Here is a 20234-nt window from a genome sequence, read left to right as displayed (position 1 = left end):
GATTCAAAAATATTTAATTTTTTAAAAATTCCTGTTTTCCTCTTTGTTCCACCACTAATCAAAGTATCAAAGATGGGTTTGACAATACCCTTCTCATTCTGTCTGCCCTGCCATTATATGCATGCTATTTCAAAATGTCCTTAAGGAAGAAATGGTTGATTGCCAGTCTTACAGCAATGTGAGCAAAAAACATTTAGTTATGTTGAATTGTTAGTCTTCATTCATTCATTCATTCATTCATTCATTTATTTATTTATTTATTAGACTTATATACCGCTTCATAGGGCTATCAGCCCTCTCTAAGCGGTTTACAATTTTTTTTAGCAAATTGAATCAGCAACTAGCCCCCATAGTCCGGGTCCTCATTTCACCCACCTCGGAAGGATGGAAAGCTGAGTCGACCTTGAGCCGGCGAGATTTGAAACCGCTGAACTGCAGATCACAGTCAGCTAAAGTGGCCTGCAGTACTGCACCCTAACCACTGCGCCACCATCGGCTCTTAAGATAAAAGTGTACTTTTCTGTGTGTATTCTGTAGAGTTTCAAGATTGGGAAGGATTGCCATTTGTTCTGAATTTTTCATTAGCAAAACTTGCCTAGGGCTTTCTGTCTTTGAATTAAAATTACTTCTCTCCTTCTCTAAGTGAGAACAATTCATGAAATTAGGGTGTGGTACAACCATTTCCTGGCTGGCAAAACCGAGAGAGGATAACTACCTGCCTAGTAGCTGTTGGCTACAGGCCTGGTTTCAAACAATCATAAAGAAACTTGATAGAAAAAAATGGCAGGCAAAGAGATTGTAACTGAGATTACGCCTCTCTTTAATTGATCTGCAGCAGTTGAAGTGGATGTGCAATAATTTTTTCCACCCACCCACCCATCCTGCCTGCCCACCTCCCTGCCTGCCACTCTGCCTGCCATAATGGGATGGGCCCAAAGTCCAGCTAGTTTAATATCCTGTTTCTAACATAACCAACCAAATGGAGATTCCACAGTACATCTCTACTTGTTTGCTTCTGGCACTCAGAACAATGGAAATGATGTTAATATTTCTAGGAGGAGAAACAAATAGATATGTTAGGAATAATGGGCATAATGGGAAAAGCTGTAGCTGCTACATGTTTCTTACTATTCCTAGAGTTAGATAATGTAAGGATTGAGGCTTATAGTCAATGTTTATGCTGTAGTTTTAAATGTAATTTTTATGTACAGTTTTGTTTTCAGTTAGCATGTCATTAAAATTTCTGAAGTCAGGTTGACAGATACAGTTAATGAATGGATAAATAAATAATAAGCACAACTGAATCTCTATACAGCACAGGAGGGTGGCCATTATTATAGAATAGATAGAATAGAATAGAATAGAATAGAATAGAATAGAATAGAATAGAATAGAATAGAATAGAATAGAATAGAATAGAATTCTTTATTGGCCAAGTATGATTGGACATGCAAGGAATTAGTCTTTGGTCTATATACTCTCAGTGTACATAAAAGGACAAGATACATTCGTCAAGAATCATAAGGTTCTTATTTGACTTTTTCTCCAGTTTTTCCACTCAGGCCCCAACGATGACTCATTCTAAAATGGTTCTGCTAAATATGCTCCAAAAAACTTTTTAGAGTCGAATTTTTGAAATGCTGCCTAATGAAAGTGCTATTCGACTTGCAGTTACAACAAATAGTAATTTCTAAGCTGCCAATTCTAATGGGAAGAATTTAAAGGACCATTTTAGTCACTTTAAAGGAAGTTGCAGCCATTGCTTTGTGTGTGTGTTTTTAGCGACCAAATTGTACCAGTATTTACATACACAAGACATTTTGCACATAAAGCATGTATTGGTAAATTTGCCATAAAGCCTGTATTATAAAGACAATCTCTGAAGAATATTGTTTCATCCTACCCATAATTGAATGATTGAATCCAACAAGATTTGCCTTAACAGATTACAAGAGTTGGAAAGGCCCTTATAGGTCATCTAGTCCAACCCCTCGCTCAAGCAGGAGACCCTACACCATATCTGACAAATGGCAGTCCAATCTCTTCTTGAAAAGTCTCAAGTGATGAAGCCTCACAACTTCCAAAGGCAAGCTGTTCCATTGATTGATTGTTCTCACTGTCAGAAAGTTCCTCCTTATTTCTAGGTTGAATCTCTCCTTGGTCAGTTTCCATCCATTATTCCTTGTCTAGCCTTCAGGTGCTTAGAAAATAGGTTGATCCCCTTCTCTCTGTGGTAGCCCCTCAAATATTGGAACACTGCTATCATGTCCTCCCCTTCTCCTCCCTTGACTAGCCATGCCCAGTTCCTGTAACCATTCTTCACATGTTTTAGCCTCCAGTCCCCTAATCATCCTGTTTGCTCCCCTCTGCATTTTTTCTAGAGTCTCAACATCTTCTTTATAGTGTGGTGACTTTACTTATGTTATTATAAATAAAATGCTCCTTTGCCCCTAAATGGTAGAACTGGATTCCTTGACACCTACCTACTTACCTACCTACATACATACATACATACATACATACGTACATACACACATAGATATATGTATCCATATATATGGATGGATACATACATACATACATACATACATACACCACACACTCACACACACACCAAACATATATATGGCTTTATTCATTTTCAAACATATTTAAAAGGCATATCAATACTTTATTAGGCCTAGTAGCCTACTTACACAAGGGCTCTGCAGTATTTTAGATGGGGCAAGACATTTTTAGAGTCCACATAATGTACAAGAAGGAATATGAGGCAGCAACCTCTTTTATTAGTATGGAGCATAGCAGCCACAATATGAACCAGTTTTCCTTCAAGAAGACGTTTTGTATGTATACTGGGCAGTAGACAAACTCATGAAGGGGAATTCATAATAAGCCAGGACTTGCCCTCATATGAAACAGTTTTACAGTCTTATGATAGTATTATAGATGAGTGGAGTATCTTTCAAGCAACCCAATTCACAGAGACTATAGAGAAGCATGACTACTGCATAATTGTCACAAGAACGGCCAATTTACACAGTTTCATAATCCTCTTGTATTCCTCTGTCCATTGTTTCACACAATATATGGGGTAATAGTGGGCATTAAATTTGGATTAAAAGATTTGTAGAAACCAGCACTGGTTCCTTTTCTGGAATTTCCTAGAACAGCTACTTTGAGATCTCAGCGCACAATCTTAGCATAAACATGGATACAAGTAAGCTTTTGATTCACCCTTAAGTAATGACCAGAATCCAGATATATAAATCAGTGGTTTCACTCATGGTTTTCAACTCTCAGAATCTTCAGTTTCTGAAGGCATGCTGCTTGGGGATGCTATTACTAATTTAGGTAAAGGAGCAAGAAAAGCAATGAGAAGTGTTTCCTCTAGATTACGAGTCCTAGCAAGCACAAAGAAAATAATTGCCTTATGTAGATATTTGCACTTTTTAATAACAGAAGCTTTGAAGTTTTGTTTACTTTCATGCTTTGAATACCTTTGTTGATTTAAAGCACCACTATTCAAAGTGGAAAGAGATTTATCTCTAGTGGACCAAACTTAATATTTGTATCACCCAGTTGGTAGTGAAGTAGCTACATGATAATGATTCTAAGACAGCAAACAGGGCACGGGGAGTTTTCAATCCTAGTGCTTTTATTGTGTGATCAATGCCCATCTAATTTCTTCTATAGAAGTAACTAGTCTGCAATGTCGAAATGTGTATGTATGTATGTATGTATGTATGTATGTATGTATGTATGTATATGTGGGTTGGGTTCCAGCATAACTCTGAAACATCTTGAGCAATTTCAATCAAACTTGTACACAGATGACTTACTCGATGGAAAAAAGTACTATGGGGATAAGCCACCCCTAACACCCCTCAGAGTGTGTGTTCTGTTAAGATACAGCCTATTGTGCCTTAAAATGGCTTCTACTGTACTGCTGTAAAATAGCTTCTATTGTACAGTGAGTTGCCACAGTAATGGCTTCACAGTACTCCACAAGGGGGCTTCCTCTGGTAAGGGGGAAATCCAACATTAGAAATTATGTTTTAGTCCGCACATCCCCCCCCCCTAAATAAATAACCGGCAATGCCGGGCTACTAGCTCATCTATAATAAAGCAAAGGTCAAAAAAATTCCTGGTATGGACAAGGTAATAACAGTTACCCACTGTTAACAGTTATTTTTTTTTGGGGGGGGGGAGAAATATGCAGCAATTTAATCAGAATGTCCCTGCTTTTTTCAGTATGATTATTCAAATATACAGGAAGCTTCAAAATTACTTCGATGAATGGAGAGAGAGACAATTTTATTCAAGAACCTATGAGATTTTCCATGCTTGCCTAACCATGTTGTCTTTTTTTTTCTTAACACATCAAATTTATGAGTAGAGAAAAACAGAAAACCTTCATTCACGCCCTTGGCTCTTTAGTACTGTGCTCTGTTTATCATGCAGAAACAACCTTTAACAACAAGCAAGTCTGGATGGATGTACTTCAAATAAAACCTGGACTAAGTTTTTGGACTGTCAGAAACTTACTAAAATTATAGTGTAAAACAACTTTGGATTCTTTGCCATGTTACGTTTTTTTTTTTTAAAAAAAACTATCATTATAGCTGATTATTTGGGCATTTAGGAAAAATCATGAAGGGGAACTCAATCTGTGGCAGATTTAAGATACCAGTAGTTGGCTTCACACCCAGTGAAGCAAGGCTTGCTGTGGGATTCTGGGAGTTGAAGTCCACCATCTAAGCTGCCAAGATTGAGAATAATAGCCTAGATATTTTTACAGATGGCAGTGCTGGATTTAGGCACAAAGCTAAACAAATTACAATTTAGAGAGCCTCACAAAATTTCAGATTTGTGAGGAGGGGGCATAGCTTTTAGAATTTGATCTAGCTATGATGTGTAATGTAGTTTTTTAAATCTTATGTATCAAATTGTATGTGCCATTTTAAAATGGTTTTATATCTATTAAAAGGTCTTTGGCCTGACTATCCACTTGAACAAGACTGAAGTACTTTCTCAGCTTTTTTGCCAACTACCCAGCCTATAGAATCAAAAAAATCCCTGGTGAGACTAAGCATATGGCAGATGTAGACAGTTTCAAATATTTGGGAACCATTGTCTCAAGTGATAGGTCTTTGGACACAGAAATTGACTCCAGGATCAGAAGGTCAGCAGCTGCATACTAGGCAGTTGCATATTGGTGTGCTCAATTAACACAACATCTGAATCGCCACAAAGCTAAAAGTTTATAGAGCTGTGGTTACTCCCTTCCCTCCTATATGGATTTGAGTCATGGATTCGGTACCAAAGGTATATCAATCATTTTTTTTGCATACAGGTTTTTTTATTTCTCCTTTCAAATACATTCACAATATACATTCTTGTAAGTACTATTAACATTTTATCACTATCTTCTTACAAATATAGAAAAAACATTTGGGTCAATTTCTTGCCACCCCCGTCCTCCATCTTATTTTACAATAACCCTTCCGTCTTCTCAACCTCCCTTCTCTACCTTCTTCTTTTCTTTTCCCATTTCTTTCCCCGCTGTATATCAAAGCAATTACCAACATTTTCAGAGTATAAGATGCACCAAACTTTTGAAAAGACAAATAAAAAAAAAAGTTTTTGCACTCTGCAAAACCTCCCAAAATGCCCGTCACCCTGCAAAAAAGGCATGGATAGCCTTTAGGGGGCTTGCAGAGTGCTCTTGGGAGGGGGGGAGCAAAAACAAGCAAAAAATGGCCCGGTTTTTTGTAAAAAAAAGGGGGACATGGATAGCCTTTAGGAAGATTATAGAGTGCTCCTGGGAGCTGGGGTGTAAAATTGAGCAAAAAATGGGCCATTTTCTGCTCATTTCTAACCTCTCCAGCCCCCAGGAGCTTTTAAAAGCTTCCTAGAAGCTATCCATGCACGGCCATTTGGTGAAGGTGGACGAGGTTTCGGGAGGCAAAAATAATGCTGCATTCAGTGTATAAGATGCACCCAGTTTTTCAGCCTCTTTTTGAGGGAAAAAGGTGGTCTTATACACCGAAAAATACAATAGGTTTTACATTGCATTTTACCACGCCATTCTTATGTGGTTTATTTTTTTTATTTTTTTTGCAAAACTGTTGCAACCTGGAGATCTTGGATCATGCAGAGTCTGCCAGCATTGAGTCCCTGATTATCAAGGCCCAGATGAGTTGGGTGGGATGTGTTATAAGAATGGATGAATGCTATATGCCTTGCCAGTTGCTCTAAAGCAGGGGTGTCAAACTCAAAGCCCATGGGCTGGATCTGGCCCACAGGGTGCTTAGATTTGGCCCACAGGGCTGCCCTGGAAACAGTGAAGGACTGGCCTGCAGTGCGTCTGCCAGTGAAACGGGTTCCCAATCTCCATTTTTGGCTGGGACAGCCTCCTGAAACCCTCTGCCAGTGAAAATGTAGCTCTGTTTTTTGCTAATAGAGGGTTGCAGGAGGCCATCCCAGCTGAAAACGGAGATTGGGAGCCTGTTTTAACCTGGCACAGCACTCAGGCCACCTCAGGCGCCCTGACACGAGTGACATCAAGCTGGCCATGCCCCTACCCCCACCATGCCCCCGAGGTCAAACACAACCCTGATGCAGCTCTCAATGAAATCGAGTTTGACACCCCTGCGCTAAAGTGTACTAGGAGTCTGGGAAAAGTTAACCATCCAAGCTGAAGTTAATCATCCAAGCAGTACAGGTGCTATGAAAAAAAGCCCTCTGCCACTGTGACACAAAGTCAAAAGTACAAGAAATTGCAGTGGCTGACAGAACTCACAGGCGATCCCTGTGCTTTGATGCTCACCGGCTTTAAAGACAAACACTGCCAAAACTGATAGAAAACCATGAGTGGCATCACAGAATAACACCTATGGTTATTACAGCAATGAATTTCAAGTTATCCTTTGGGTTAGAGTCTGCGCTTCCAAACTGGACTACTAGAAAACAATGTGCCTTCTTTGAATGTGAAGGACCATATATATTTTCAGTGTGTACCATCCTGAGATCTTCTGATCTAACTTTTAAATCAAGCTTTATGTAGCTAGGGGCCTTAGCAATCTAAATTCTCCACCTCCCGTGAGATCTAAAATGTGTGCCTGCAGAGACCCTGCTACGTCCTGAGGTCTTGAGAAAGATTTGCCAATCAATGGGCAAAAGTAATCCATTGACTCCAACGCGAGTGCAGGCTCGCTGAAGTCGGGCAGGCTTCTATTGGTTCCGCATATAAAAGGCTGTCAGTTAAGTTCGTTGTTTCATTTGTTGTCAGCTACTTAATAAAGAGTTATCATTACATTGTCTCCTGGCGTTACTTCAGGAGAATACTTTTCAGACCCCTTGCTAAAATCCTCACACTTGGGAAATACAATAGATTATGCTTAATGAATATAATTTACTATACTCAGGAAGTTATTAAAAACTGTGGCTTTTCAACATGCATCTGGGGGATTTGCTAGAGTTCTAGATTTACTAGAATTATATGTGATAAATGTCTATCCCTCAATAACATACGCCTTTAAAGATTATAATATTGTAATATAACATTGCTTGTATTTCATTGCTCATATATTGATACTTTTTCATATATTTCTATATTTTACCTGCGTGTAAGCCTTTAAATTAAATTATTGAAGCTGTCTAAAAGGACCCATAAAGCATAATAACACAGTCCCAAGATGGAGTTTGTGGACCAAATGTGGAGTATTGGCTATTATTATCAATGTCAGAATATTATTATCACTGTCAGAATATCAGTTGTGGGAATTGATCTCATATAAAATGCTCAATCATTGTACCGCCTAAGTAGACAACAGAAACGTTAGCACCGGATTGATTTGCTGTTGCTAGATTTTCTATAAATTCTGTATAACATGCCTTTAGACTCACGTAGGGGCATAAGTGTTTAAATCAGGTGTCGGCAAGGGTGATTTTGGTAGCATAAGAACCCAATCAAACATTATACTAGTCTCTTCTGAAAGGTAAAGGTTTACCTTGCACATATGTGGCTAGCAGTCCTGCTCTAGGGGGTGGTACTCATCTCCATTTCAAAGCCGAAGAGCTAGCCCTTCCGAAGACGTCTCCAGGTCATGTGGCTTGGCATGACTAAATGCCGAAGGCACATGGAACACTGTTACCTTCCACCAAAGGTGGTTCCTATTTTCTACTTGCATTTTACAAGCTTTTGAACTGCTAGTGTTGGCAGAAGCTGAGATAACTAATGGAGCTCACTCTCTTACACAGTACTAGGGATTCGAACCAATGACTACTGACCTTTCTGATTGACAAGCTCAGTGTCTTAGCCACTGAACCATCGCGTCCCCAGTCTCTTCCTTAAGGCATTCATATTTTGGTGCCATAGTAGTATCCACTGGAGTAGATCAAAACGTCAAGGGTGTTGAAAAAGGTCAAAATAAAAATTACCGTACTATAATAACAGACCCACCCCATTTTATGCAAATGCAACACTGATGCTGGTGGGACTTTGAATGTGCTGTCAAGACTACTATCTTAGCGCCATTCATCTTCACTGCAGATACTGCTGCAATGCTAATATTTGCCAGAGGAAGTCTTTGCATGTTACTGTGGCTCTGCAGCATCAGGATTGTTGTTCACATGGAAACATGCATGCATAAAAGTCTTTCTTCAAACAGTAAGGAAGGTTGCAAGAATCATTTCTTAAGCAAAAGGGGTTGAAGTACTTTTTAAAAATATCTAGAACACTGAGATGATATTTGGAAATCTATCAGGCGAGGCTGATACTTTCATCTGTGGGTATCAGTGCTTTAATATCAGACCTCAAAGACATTTGAGTAAATGTTTCAATGTCGATGGCATAGTGGTCCTACCCGTGATCAGTGCAGTTAAGTCTCTTTCATTAATCCATTATACTTTATTAATTTACTAATATTTATGTTCCACTTTGCCTCAAAAGCTCTGAGTTGCTAATATTAAATAAGGAAATCATAATACTTCCAAGAGTAATAATAATCAAAAGCATAGCAACAATAAAAACAATGATAACACATCTCAAAGGACATAAGGCAGTGGGGTGCTTAGATCTGGCCAGGGGTGAAATCCACTTACCTTTGCTACTGGTTTGGTAGCAATGTGAACACACGCATGCGCAGGACCTTCCACACATGCGCAGAACGTCAAAATGACATCCAGGCAGGTAAGCAAACAGCAAGGGGGGGGGGGAATCCACTATGCTTTGCTGATCATTGTGCCAACTAGCCTGGCCCAGAAGAAAAATGGAAATATTTTGTGTATCTTATAATGTTCCATCCCCAAAAAATACATTTTGTGAATTCCTAATATGCAGAAATATTGTGCCACTGTGCCATGCTGATCACTGTGCCACAGCTGATCATTGGGGAAAAAGTCAAGGCATTTTTTTATTACCATTTCAAGCGAACCGCTGGCATCTTTACTACTGGTTCAGGTGAACCAATCCAAACTGGTAGTATTTCATCCCTGGATCAGGCCACCAGGGCCACTCTGGAAACAGCAAAGAACCGACCTGCAGTACCTCTGCCAACAAAAATGGAGCTTGTGAGGGCTGCGGGCTGTCCACCCAAGCTCTGTTTTTCACTGGCAGGGGGTTGCAGGAGGCCATCACAGCTGAAAACTGAGTTCACAAGATCTGTGGATGAACCTCCTGAGTTCCGTTTTTGCTGGCAGAGGGTTGCAGGAGGCTGTTGCAGGTGAAAACTGAGCTCAGGAGCCTGTTTTCACTGGCAGAGCGCTCAGACCACCACGGGCACCAACACAAATGATGTTGAGCTGGTCACACCCTCAGCCATGTTCCCCCTTTTCCCCCGAGGTCAAACACAACCCTGATGTGGCCCTCAATGAAATTGAGTTTGACACCCCTGACATAAGGGCTAAAAACAAACCCGGTGCATTACTTCTAATTTTCAAATTTTAAAAAAGTAGGTTTTTCTTTGCTTTGCACATTGTATTACACATTGGCAGAGTCAGCATATTCCACAGGGACAGGACATCTATAGGAAAAAAAAACTATTTTTATATCCTATTTCCTTTACTTTCCTAGGCAGGAGAACCCAGAAATCTTCTCTTGAGCTGATTGGACATAGACGACAATTTCTCTTTGGAGCTGGCAGTTTAATTGTGGTTCATAATTTCATGGTTCGCTGACATATGAATTACATTTGTCCCCTATCAGAAATGTTTCCTCTATTCAGTATAATAGAGTAAGAATGTAGAAGTCCTAAGGTTTTAATCCTGCAATCCTTTTTACTTAGAAAATAAATGTAAAATAAACAACAGCAGGAAAGGAAAGCAGAAAGTGGCAGGTATAAACTAGAATTCATTTAATGTGTCATAGTTCCCGCTGGGGTGAAAGGAGGTTCTCTCTCTTTTCTGTCCACCAGCTTCTGAAGGCAATTTCAAAACAAAAATCTTGAAAACCTGTGTAGAAAGTTAGCATCCACCCATATCCTAGAAGAATGAAATATTCTAGGAAATATTAAAAAGGCAGAATATTATATTTTCCTGGATGAGAAAAGGAGAAACACATTTTTAAAGACAAAGAGAACTCCCTGCAGATCCCTGCCTCCAGCAGGTATTTGGTGCCCATTGAGAAGAGGGGCAGCCTATATACAAGACAAAAGGCCTCCAGCTCCAGGGTGATGACCCTCCAGGACATAATGGGATTATTTATCAGCAGAGTTCACCACATGGCACAACATTTCATCACTCAGCAAGGTTCAACCAAACCTATCTCAGACAACCTCAGCTATGACACCTGCATAGCCTCCTGGGAGTCTGACAGCCAATAAATACATGCCCTTGCCACAGGAATAGGAAGCTCAAGTTCAAAGCCCAAGAGAGGGTATAAATACCTCTCTCTCTCTCGACTCCATGTGTTCAGCTGCACCAGGACCTCAAACCCGTGGTCCTGTTCATTAATAAATCAGCTTTCTAATTAGCCTCCATGTTTCCAGTGTCTTTCTCCCCGCTTGGAAGTGAATCCAGATGGATATTTCTTCCAACACCTGAATATAATAGGTTGAATTGTCCTGCCTCTATCTAGCAATCCAGCTCAAGTTCTAATTGTCTGTGGAATAGGTTTACCTGTGAGGTTGAGAGAAATTGTTTCATTTTCTGTGGCTCTCAGCACAATGAAGAGTAGCCGTGAAATAGGTTTGGTCCCAGTGCCCTGCTGACTAGCTTTGCAGCTGCTGCCTTAGTAGCAAGGCAAAAGTGGGGAAAAGGCACTGTCTCATTATCAGTAACAAACCATTTGCTTTTTTTAATGCAGTGTGTATGAGTTGGACTATCTTTCCAAATTTGAAGCCGAAAATTCATAGCTGCTATATTTCATCTCAATACAGCAGTGAAAGGCTTACTTCAATAATTGTTACTGGGACACATGGACTACAACAGAGAAGGAAGAAACAAAATAAATTCTCTCTTTTCTTATGCCTGTCTGCAGTGGTGGGATGCAACCAGTTTAACAACCGGTTTGGTGGTTGCGCACATGCATGCTTTGCACACGCAGCATTCGAAAACTGCCCATTTGAAGCTTAAACACTTACCTTCTATGTCAGCCGGTGAGTAAAAGAGCTGATGCGCAGCAATCCATTGAGCTAAAAAACAGGGAAATATAGGACAGGAAAGAGCAGGGGCAGGTGGGTGGAGCCAACTGCTCACTGGAACAGTGGTTGGTTGCTTTATCTGTATTCTGACCAGTTCGGGCGAACCGGAACCAGTTCACCTGAACCTGTCCAAACCAGCTGAATCCCACCCTGCCTGTCTGCCGTGTTTAAGCAATTTTGTATTCTGCTGGTAGGATTACAGGATTTCAGCAGTGAAAGTACTAAAAGACAACAATGATCACTATTTCCGCAAGATTATCATCTGCAAATTGCATTAGTTTCTTTTTCTGATCACTACTTCCAGTTAAAGGGAGGTTTAGACTTTCTTAATGAGAGAAAATGTGCTACTATAATTAATGTTCCCCTAGCAAACAGAACAACATGTGCATACAGATAAAGCAACCAAGCCTGCTTCTGTATAATTAGTTCTTACAAACCAATAATCAGGAGCTAATTGCTTTTATTTCTGTTCTAACAGTTCACTAAATGGCTCTTTTCCTGCCTCCTTCCAACCCTCTAATTTATTTTAAAAATGCTTAATTATTTTATCATTTTATAAGTGGTAGATTGAGTAGAGATATATTCATGTTCAGAGCTGAGGATAGTGGAATTTCTTTATCACGAAGAACGTTTATTACACTGATTTTTTTTTACAGCCTTGGATGCCCTATGCCTTCTATTCATCATAGATTTAGGATTCAAATACATTCTTTTAAAAAATTTCTCATTCTTATAGTGGATTCTTATACCTATATTTCCAATTCTGCCTAAAAAGCAAGAGATAAGAAGTTTTTTTTTTACTATAAGTATGGAATAATCAGTAATTAGCATGGTTTTAAAATTGGAGAAACAAACACCAATATCTCTGTTATGATAACACTATCCTAACAGCCAAAAATGCAAAGGATCTGCAAACTCTAGCAATTAAAGTCACGAAGCAAAGTGAGAAAACAGAGCATAATAAATAAAATGAAGATCAAGCTAATGACAACAGATAGAACAACCAGTCTTAACATTAACAATGAAGATATCAAAGTTGCAATACATTATGTCTTTTATGATCAGTCATTAATAGTAAAAGAACAAGTAATGACAAAATACACCTTGGCTGCATTTGGTAGGATTGTGGTAATCCTTTTCACATTCTGTAGAAGAGAAAGTTGAACTCTGAAGAAGAAATAGAATATTATTCTAGTAGCAATAGAATACTACTGCTTTGAACGTTGATGTTGGAGAAGACTCCTGAGAACATCATGGACAGCCAAGAAAACAAATCAATGAATCATCAAGCAAATTAACCAAGAGTTTTACTCAAGCCACAAACAAGGCTGAATTTATCCAACTTTGAATACATTATACGAAGATCTAGCTCTTGGGAGAAGACTAATGCTGGAATATGTAGAAAGAAAGAGAGCATTAGGATGACCAGCAACAAAGTGGATGGATTCAGTTACAATTCTAGTGAATACAACATTAGTTGACTTGAAGGATCAGGCTAGGGACAAGATGTCATGAAGAAAATATCTATGTGGTCACTAAGAGTGAATAGTAATGGCTCATAATCATTCCATCAATCAATAATTAAATTGTTTGTTTATAACTGTCACATGTGACCTTTCCTACTTTTCAAATTTCAGTTTGCAGAAATTCTGGAAAAATTCCTGAGAGGTAAAGAATATCAATCAGGTTTTCCTTGTTTTTGTGAGACTAAAACTGTTTTAATTATAAGATGAATGCTTTATATGTTCAGTAAATTGTAATATTGCAACAAATAAAATGCAAAAAATGTTGTATGCATACATTAAAATGAAATCCAGTTGGTATTATTTTAAAGTTATATTTGTAGGCATATTCTTATATGGTACCACAATGGTGACAATATAGTAGAAAATAAATACTTTGTATTCACATTTTCTGCATCTGAAGCATTGAAAAAGTATTTTTATAGTGAAATAAACATCTATGAAAGGATGCTGTAAAGACTTTTCAAGACATACAGCACCATTACCAAGTACAAAGTAGATTTAAGAAAAACTGAGTACAAAAAGAAAATAGCCTGAATGTTTGAAAATGGGAAACAGTGATGGGAAAATAGGAATAATGAACATGTCTTTCAAAATTAGAGACATGTGTGCAGTACCAGCAATACATACATGTTGAATTAAAAGCAAATAACACTGGAAAAATTAAAGTAACAAGCGTGAAAAATATTGTAAAACCTCTTGCAAGTCTAGGAAAAGAAGGATGAAAGTACGCTGGTGGTTATCCCAATCAGTTCAAGTGGAAAACCAGTAATACCATTCCCAAATTGGTGATTTATAGTCACTGTTTCAAAAATTTTACAGTTTTTTTCCTTTCCTCTTCTTTAACATCCCCTTCTCAGTTTTGTTCTTCACCACTATCCTAACTCTCTTTTACACACATTTGTCTTTCAAGGCACTTCTACGTGTAATTGTTCAACTACTTTGTAGTCCAAGAAAGTTTATGGATGGGACAATTTTTTTTAAAGCTGATGCTGTCTTCAATTCCTGAATAAAACATTCAGCATAAATCAAACAAACAAATGATTAATTGCAATAATTTTTTCAATGCACATTTGGTTTTCTAACATTCCTACTACAGGAAAGACAGATACAAAGGATAGAATTCTTGCACAATTGGCTGCTGAGCCAAAGGAAAAATTGCAACAGATGTAACTATTCTCACCCTTCCACTACAAATGATACTTGCCAAAAAGCATCTTCCAAACAGCTTCCTTCAGAGTTGAGAATTACAGATATTGGCTGCATCCAAACATCATTTTAAACTTCGTTATTTTTAACATTGCTTATCCATCTCCCTGGAGTTCTACAGCAAATTGCACCACAAACTAAACATATTACAGTATCTGAAGTTCACACAAGATGCAAAAATACAAATCCTAGCCAAATTAGTTTAGAATGTTGGCCAGAGGACAACTAATTCTGTCCTATATAATGGTTGCTTCATTAGGTAGCATTAGAATATTTTTTTCTGGCCTTGGGATTATATTAAGAGGCCACACAGGTTTCTCATTTATCTCTTTTGCTTCTAGCTGGCCCATTAATAAAGCAATGTTTGCTTTGTGCTTAGCTTTTGACATGTTACATGAATTCTGCCATACAGTGTTTAACACCCTTTTGAAACTAGTAGGAAAGAACATGACACATCTCCAAGCAGCGTCTGACACATATCTGACTCTCTCCTTTTCAGGAAACACGGATGAGGCAATGGAAGGCTAGACCACAAAAAAAGGCAGAGACAAGGAATTTTTTGCCTGTGAATTTGTGAAGGAGGAAGTCTTGTCAATTCCTTGGACCATAAAATGAAAATGCGATTTAGTGCTTGATAACATTACAGTAGTCTGCTCACTGGCCTGTTAAAGCTTGAATAATGTATATAAAAATGGCTGTGCGTGTATGTTCCAGCATAACTCTGGAACGCCTTGAGCAATTTCAACCAAACTTGGTACACAGATGACTTACTCTCTGGAAACAAATACTGTGGTGGTAAGACACCCCTAAAACCCCTCGGTGTGTGTGTCTGTTAAGAAATAGCCTGTTGTGCCTTAAAATGGCTTCTACTGTGCAGTGTAGTGGAGTTGCCATGTTAACGGCTTCACAGTACTCCACAAGAGGGCTCCCTCTGGTAAGGGAGAAAATCCAACATTAGAAATTACTTTTGATCCAGACATTCTCCCCCTAAAATAAATACCCAGGCAACACTGAGTTATTGGCTAGTCTAAATATATAAGGATGCTAGAGAAGATTATGCTTCGAAAAAACCCAGAGCAACCCTACATAATTCCTCCCCCAGCTAGGTATGCAGATGGTTCTTGACTTATGACTGCAATTGAGCCCAAAATGTATGTTGCTAAATGAAACATTTGTTATGTGAGTTTTGCCCCATTTTATGAACTTTCTTGCAATAGTTGTTAAGTTAGTAACAGTTATTAAATGAATCTGGCTTTCCCACCATCAGCTCGTCAGAAGATGGCATGACCTTGGGGCACTGCAACCGTCATAACTATGAGTTAGTTGCCGAGCATCTGAATTTTGATCACTGGACCACAGGGATACCGCAACAGTCATAAATGTGAAAAATTGTCACTTTTTTCAGTGCCATTGTCACTTTAAAGTCACTAAATGAACTGTTTGTAAATGGAGGACAAGGGACGCAGTGGCTCAGTGGCTAAGATGCTGAGCTTGTCAATCAGAAAGGTTGACAGTTCGAATCCCTCGCACCCCATAAGGGAGTGAGCTCCTGCTACTGCCAACCTAGCAGTTCAAAATAATGTAAAAATGCAAGTAGAAAAATAGGAACTACCTGTGGGGGAAGGTAAGTGTTCCGTGGGCCTTCGGTGTTTAGTCATGTGGGCCACATGATCATGAGACGTCTTCAGACAGCACTGGCTCTTCAGCTTTGAAATGGAGATGAGCACCGCCTCCTAGAGTCGAAAAGACTAGCACATATGTGCACGGGGGACCTTTATCTTCAAGTGGAGGACTACCTGTATACATTCCTTCAAGAATTCACCAACCTCTTACACTTTTTTGTTGTACAAAATGGGAAACACCACGTTGATTTTTGATTTGATTCTAGTTTTAACCGTTCGTTCTTTTAACCGTTCGTTCTCTCTCTCTCTCTCTCTCCCTATTATAAAGCCCTTCATGGTATTGGACCTGGGTACTTGAGAGACCGCCTGCTGCCAATTACCTCCATAGACAGATTAGATCCCACAGATTAGGCTTCCTCCGAATTCCATCCACCGGCCAATGCCGACTGGCGACTACCCGGAGGAGAGCCTTCTCTGTGGCTGCTCCGACCCTCTGGAACGAACTCCCCGTGGAGATTCGAACCCTCACCACCCTCCAGGCCTTCCGCAAAGCCCTTAAAACCTGGCTATTCCGGCAGGCCTGGGGCTAAAGAGCTTCTGCCCCCCCTTCTCGAATGGTATGGTTGTTGTGTGTTTTAAATTGTGTATTGTTTGTTTGTCTTTGTTATCCCCTGTTTGTACCTCCTTTTCCCTTGACTGAGTTGTGAGCCGCCCTGAGTCCCCTTCGGGAAAAGGGCGGCATATAAATGAAATAATCCTAATCCTAATTCTAATCGTATGTATGTATAGTATGTATGTATGTATGATGTATGTATATATGTGTATATGTATGTAATGTATATATGTATATATATATATATATATATATATATTTATATATATATATAATCGCTCTCCCTCCCTCCCCCCCCCCTCTCTCTCTCTTTTAAAAAAAAAACCCAAATAATATTTTTGATGAGTCCCGGCGCTCCTAAATTTGCAAAGTTCTCCCAAAACGCGTTTACTAAGCCAGCACTTTTCCTCCTGGTCCATTCTAGCCGGCGACGGAGGGCGTGCGCGCTTCTGGACCGAGGCCTGGAGGCGGGCGCTTGTTTGGCCTTTTCTCGCCAAGGGAGGGTGGGAGCAAAGGGAGGCGGGGGCGGAGAGGGAAAGGAAACGAAGCGGGAGTTATTCGCCGGTGGCGGCAAGAGAAAAGAGCGAAGCCCTGGCGGCTCGCTCCTTTCCTCTCCTGAGGGAGAGAGAGAGAGCGCAATTCGGGTGGAAGAACTCATTGCCTGGAGAAATCCGGGAGGTCGACCAAACGGGCGCGCGGGAGTTTTCCCCGCGCCTGTCCCGCCAGCGGTGGGACGGTGGCATAGATAGGGCGTGCTTCCCGTTTGCCTGCAGCTGGCAGGCGAGAGCTGCCTTGCAGCCTTCCTCCTGGGTTGCTGAATCAGGTTGGGATGAAGCAAGGAGCGGTCAGTATCGGCGGCTGAAAACCAGGCGAGCGCGCCGTCGGTGGTTGGAGACCGCCGGGACCACCTCGACTCCTCCTCTGCCGTCCCACCCTGGACACTCCCGAGTCTTGGCCCGGGCGACGTATGCCATGGGCTCGCCCTCCTCCTCCCTCCAATACTGCCTCTTGGAGAAGACTCCTTGAGTCCCGGGTTCTCTTTTCCACCTTCGGAAAAGGGACGCGGGAGGGACGAGTAACGCTTGAACCCGGCTCTGCCTAAGGAAAATGCGAGCCGGGGGGTTGCTGGCCGCCGGTTTCTCCGTGCTCAGCCTTCTCGCTCAAGGCTATCTAGCTGGGACGACGGCAGAAGACCCCGAGGAACCCAACGGGACAGCCAAGTTGGAAGAGGAAGACTCCGGGACGCCGCCTCCCCCTTTCCAGCCGCACCTCATCTTCATTCTGGCGGACGACCAGGGCTTCAGAGACGTTGGTTATCACGGCTCAGAGATTCGGACTCCAACCCTGGATAGACTCGCCGCCGAAGGAGTTAAGCTAGAGAATTACTATGTCCAACCCATGTGCACCCCGTCCAGAAGTCAGTTCATCACTGGGAGGTAGGTGATATGGGAGTGTGTGAGATCATTAACTTGATCCCAATGACCTTGTCTGGGGAAAAACATTTGTTTTATTTAATAGATTAGTCTTAAAAAAACAGTTTGATGTACTTATGGGGTCTTTTATTTCTTGGACACCACACCAATTTGAGGATCCTAAGCATCAATTGAGCACAATTCCAAAAATAACTGCTCAGAATTAAGTCTAGTTGAATTTAGTGGGTGGGCTTGCTTCCAGATAACTGGGAATCTTATTTTGCTCATGAGAGAATCTTATGAGGTCATTTTCTTTTTAAAGCATCACAACTCCACATTGTTGGCATTTGTTACAGACTAACATGTCACACCTGGAAGCAGGGACTTTAACCAATAGCTGTACTTCGTTAAATCCATCCTTTCTTAGGTAGATGTTGTAACTTAAAATTACCGATTTCATAATATTTCAATAGCATGTAATTTGCATAGAAGTACTTCAGTGTTTTTGTCATTCTGTTCATGTCAATAGTATCTAGGTAGCATTGTTTTTTATTTGTCTTAAATACTATTCTTCATTTTTATGAAGTACAAACAATATACAACAATAAAAAAATGCAAAAACAAAAATCAAACTAAATTAAGCAATCCATAATAAATAAAAAGAAGAAAACAAATCAGGAAAAATGCTTCCTTATATATTAAACTACAATCACTAGCTTACAAAAAACAATGTACAATATGATATTATAATCCAATGGAAAATATTGCAAAATATCTTAAATCTATGCCAAGAGGGGCGCATCCTTTCATCTTTTGATTAGCATGAAAGAGATAAGTTACACATTTCCAAAGGCAAACTTTACCATCCGGAATAATATCACTTTTCCAATTTCTCAGTATTATCCTTTTAGCCATCACAATGCCTGGTACAACTATATTTCCTCCTGGAAAGCTTTGGTATATCATTGATGGTCACATTGATATCTTTAAAGTTTAGCAGTTTCCCCATAAAACTACTTATGTAACTTAAAATACAAGTCCTCAAGTATCAAAGATTCACAGGATCGTATTATATGAATTAATGAAACCAAAATTTTTGAACATCTCTAACCAAGAAAATCTAATCTTCATCTTTTACAGTACATCCTTTGGGGAACCTAACACATTCTAAATACATTTCTTATAATCAGCTTTTTATCAACACCGTTTACAGATGAATCTATTAATGGGGTAATACTGGAGATTCCAATTCTTTAATCCATGTTTAGTATATTCCAGTAATATCTGCTGTAAAAACATTCTTGAACTTTTGATAGATACGTGGCTGGTTTGACTTCTGTTGTAAATTCCATCAAATAGGAAAACATCACAGGTGCCTCTGAAGCAGCTAAAGTTTCTAGCCAGAATGAGTCATTAAATGTGCTTACCAAGTTGAAAATACTGCCACCGTTGGGAGCTAAGAACGCCCAATTCTCTTTAAAGTAAGGAAAAAAGCCTTATATAAGAATTTATTAAAGTTGCTATCCTAGCTTCCACACATATTTTCCAATAAAATGTTTACAACCTATTTAAAAGTAGAATTTTTCCAAAGAGTTAAAGATTCATAATGAGAACCTGTCTATACCACAATATAGCCCAAAGTTTTTCCCCAGCCTGTAGTCCTGGAAATAAGACTCCATATCTACTAGAAGTTCTAAGAAATTATACCATTACTGTTGAAAGTATAAATAAAAATTTTCCAGCAAAGAAAACTTTTCATAAAGCATTATGATTGATTATATTTCACTTACATATTTATGACTGTTATAATCTAAGTGCAATGATATTTTTGCAAATCAGATAAATTAAACCATCACTGCTCAAATTATAGTTACTTCAGCTAAAGAAAGCCTTGGTGAGCTACCTTCCTAAATAAACTTCCTAAGTAATCTATCAACCTGGAAAAAAAATTTGCTATTAACACTGGGATACTTCTAAGGTAAATCAAATAAGGGGCAATATATGTTAATAAAATTAATGTTACCCTCAGTCAAAATGGAATTTTAATACATCTATTTACTTAATAAAACTTTTTTTAACGTTTCAACATATTTCTATCTATTTAAAATATTTTGGGGAATATGCAGTCTCAATTAATAAATATAAGCAACAAAACTCAGATTTTGGACTCTACATACTGCAATGATATGCTAGAGCCTAAGGGAAGTAAGCAA

At 39.4% G+C, this 20234-nt stretch overlaps 1 protein-coding gene across 1 annotated transcript in view; it reads left to right on the top strand.

Annotated features, from left to right (window-relative positions):
- Window positions 1-17158: 17158 nt before the first annotated feature.
- Window positions 17159-20234, top strand: part of ARSJ (arylsulfatase family member J) — a 32112-nt gene continuing 29036 nt past the window's right edge. Inside the window, exon 1 of the mRNA XM_032224463.1 lies at window positions 17159-18045. Coding sequence (XP_032080354.1) covers window positions 17717-18045 — 329 coding nt within the window. The 5' untranslated portion in view covers window positions 17159-17716. The remainder of the gene's footprint in view (window positions 18046-20234) is intronic.

The sequence above is a fragment of the Thamnophis elegans genome, chromosome 9 (genome assembly GCF_009769535.1).
Source record: "Thamnophis elegans isolate rThaEle1 chromosome 9, rThaEle1.pri, whole genome shotgun sequence".
NCBI classification, from domain to species: domain Eukaryota; kingdom Metazoa; phylum Chordata; class Lepidosauria; order Squamata; family Colubridae; genus Thamnophis; species Thamnophis elegans.
Note: the sequence above shows the minus strand (reverse complement) of the source record. Positions and strands in the feature narration are given on the sequence as shown.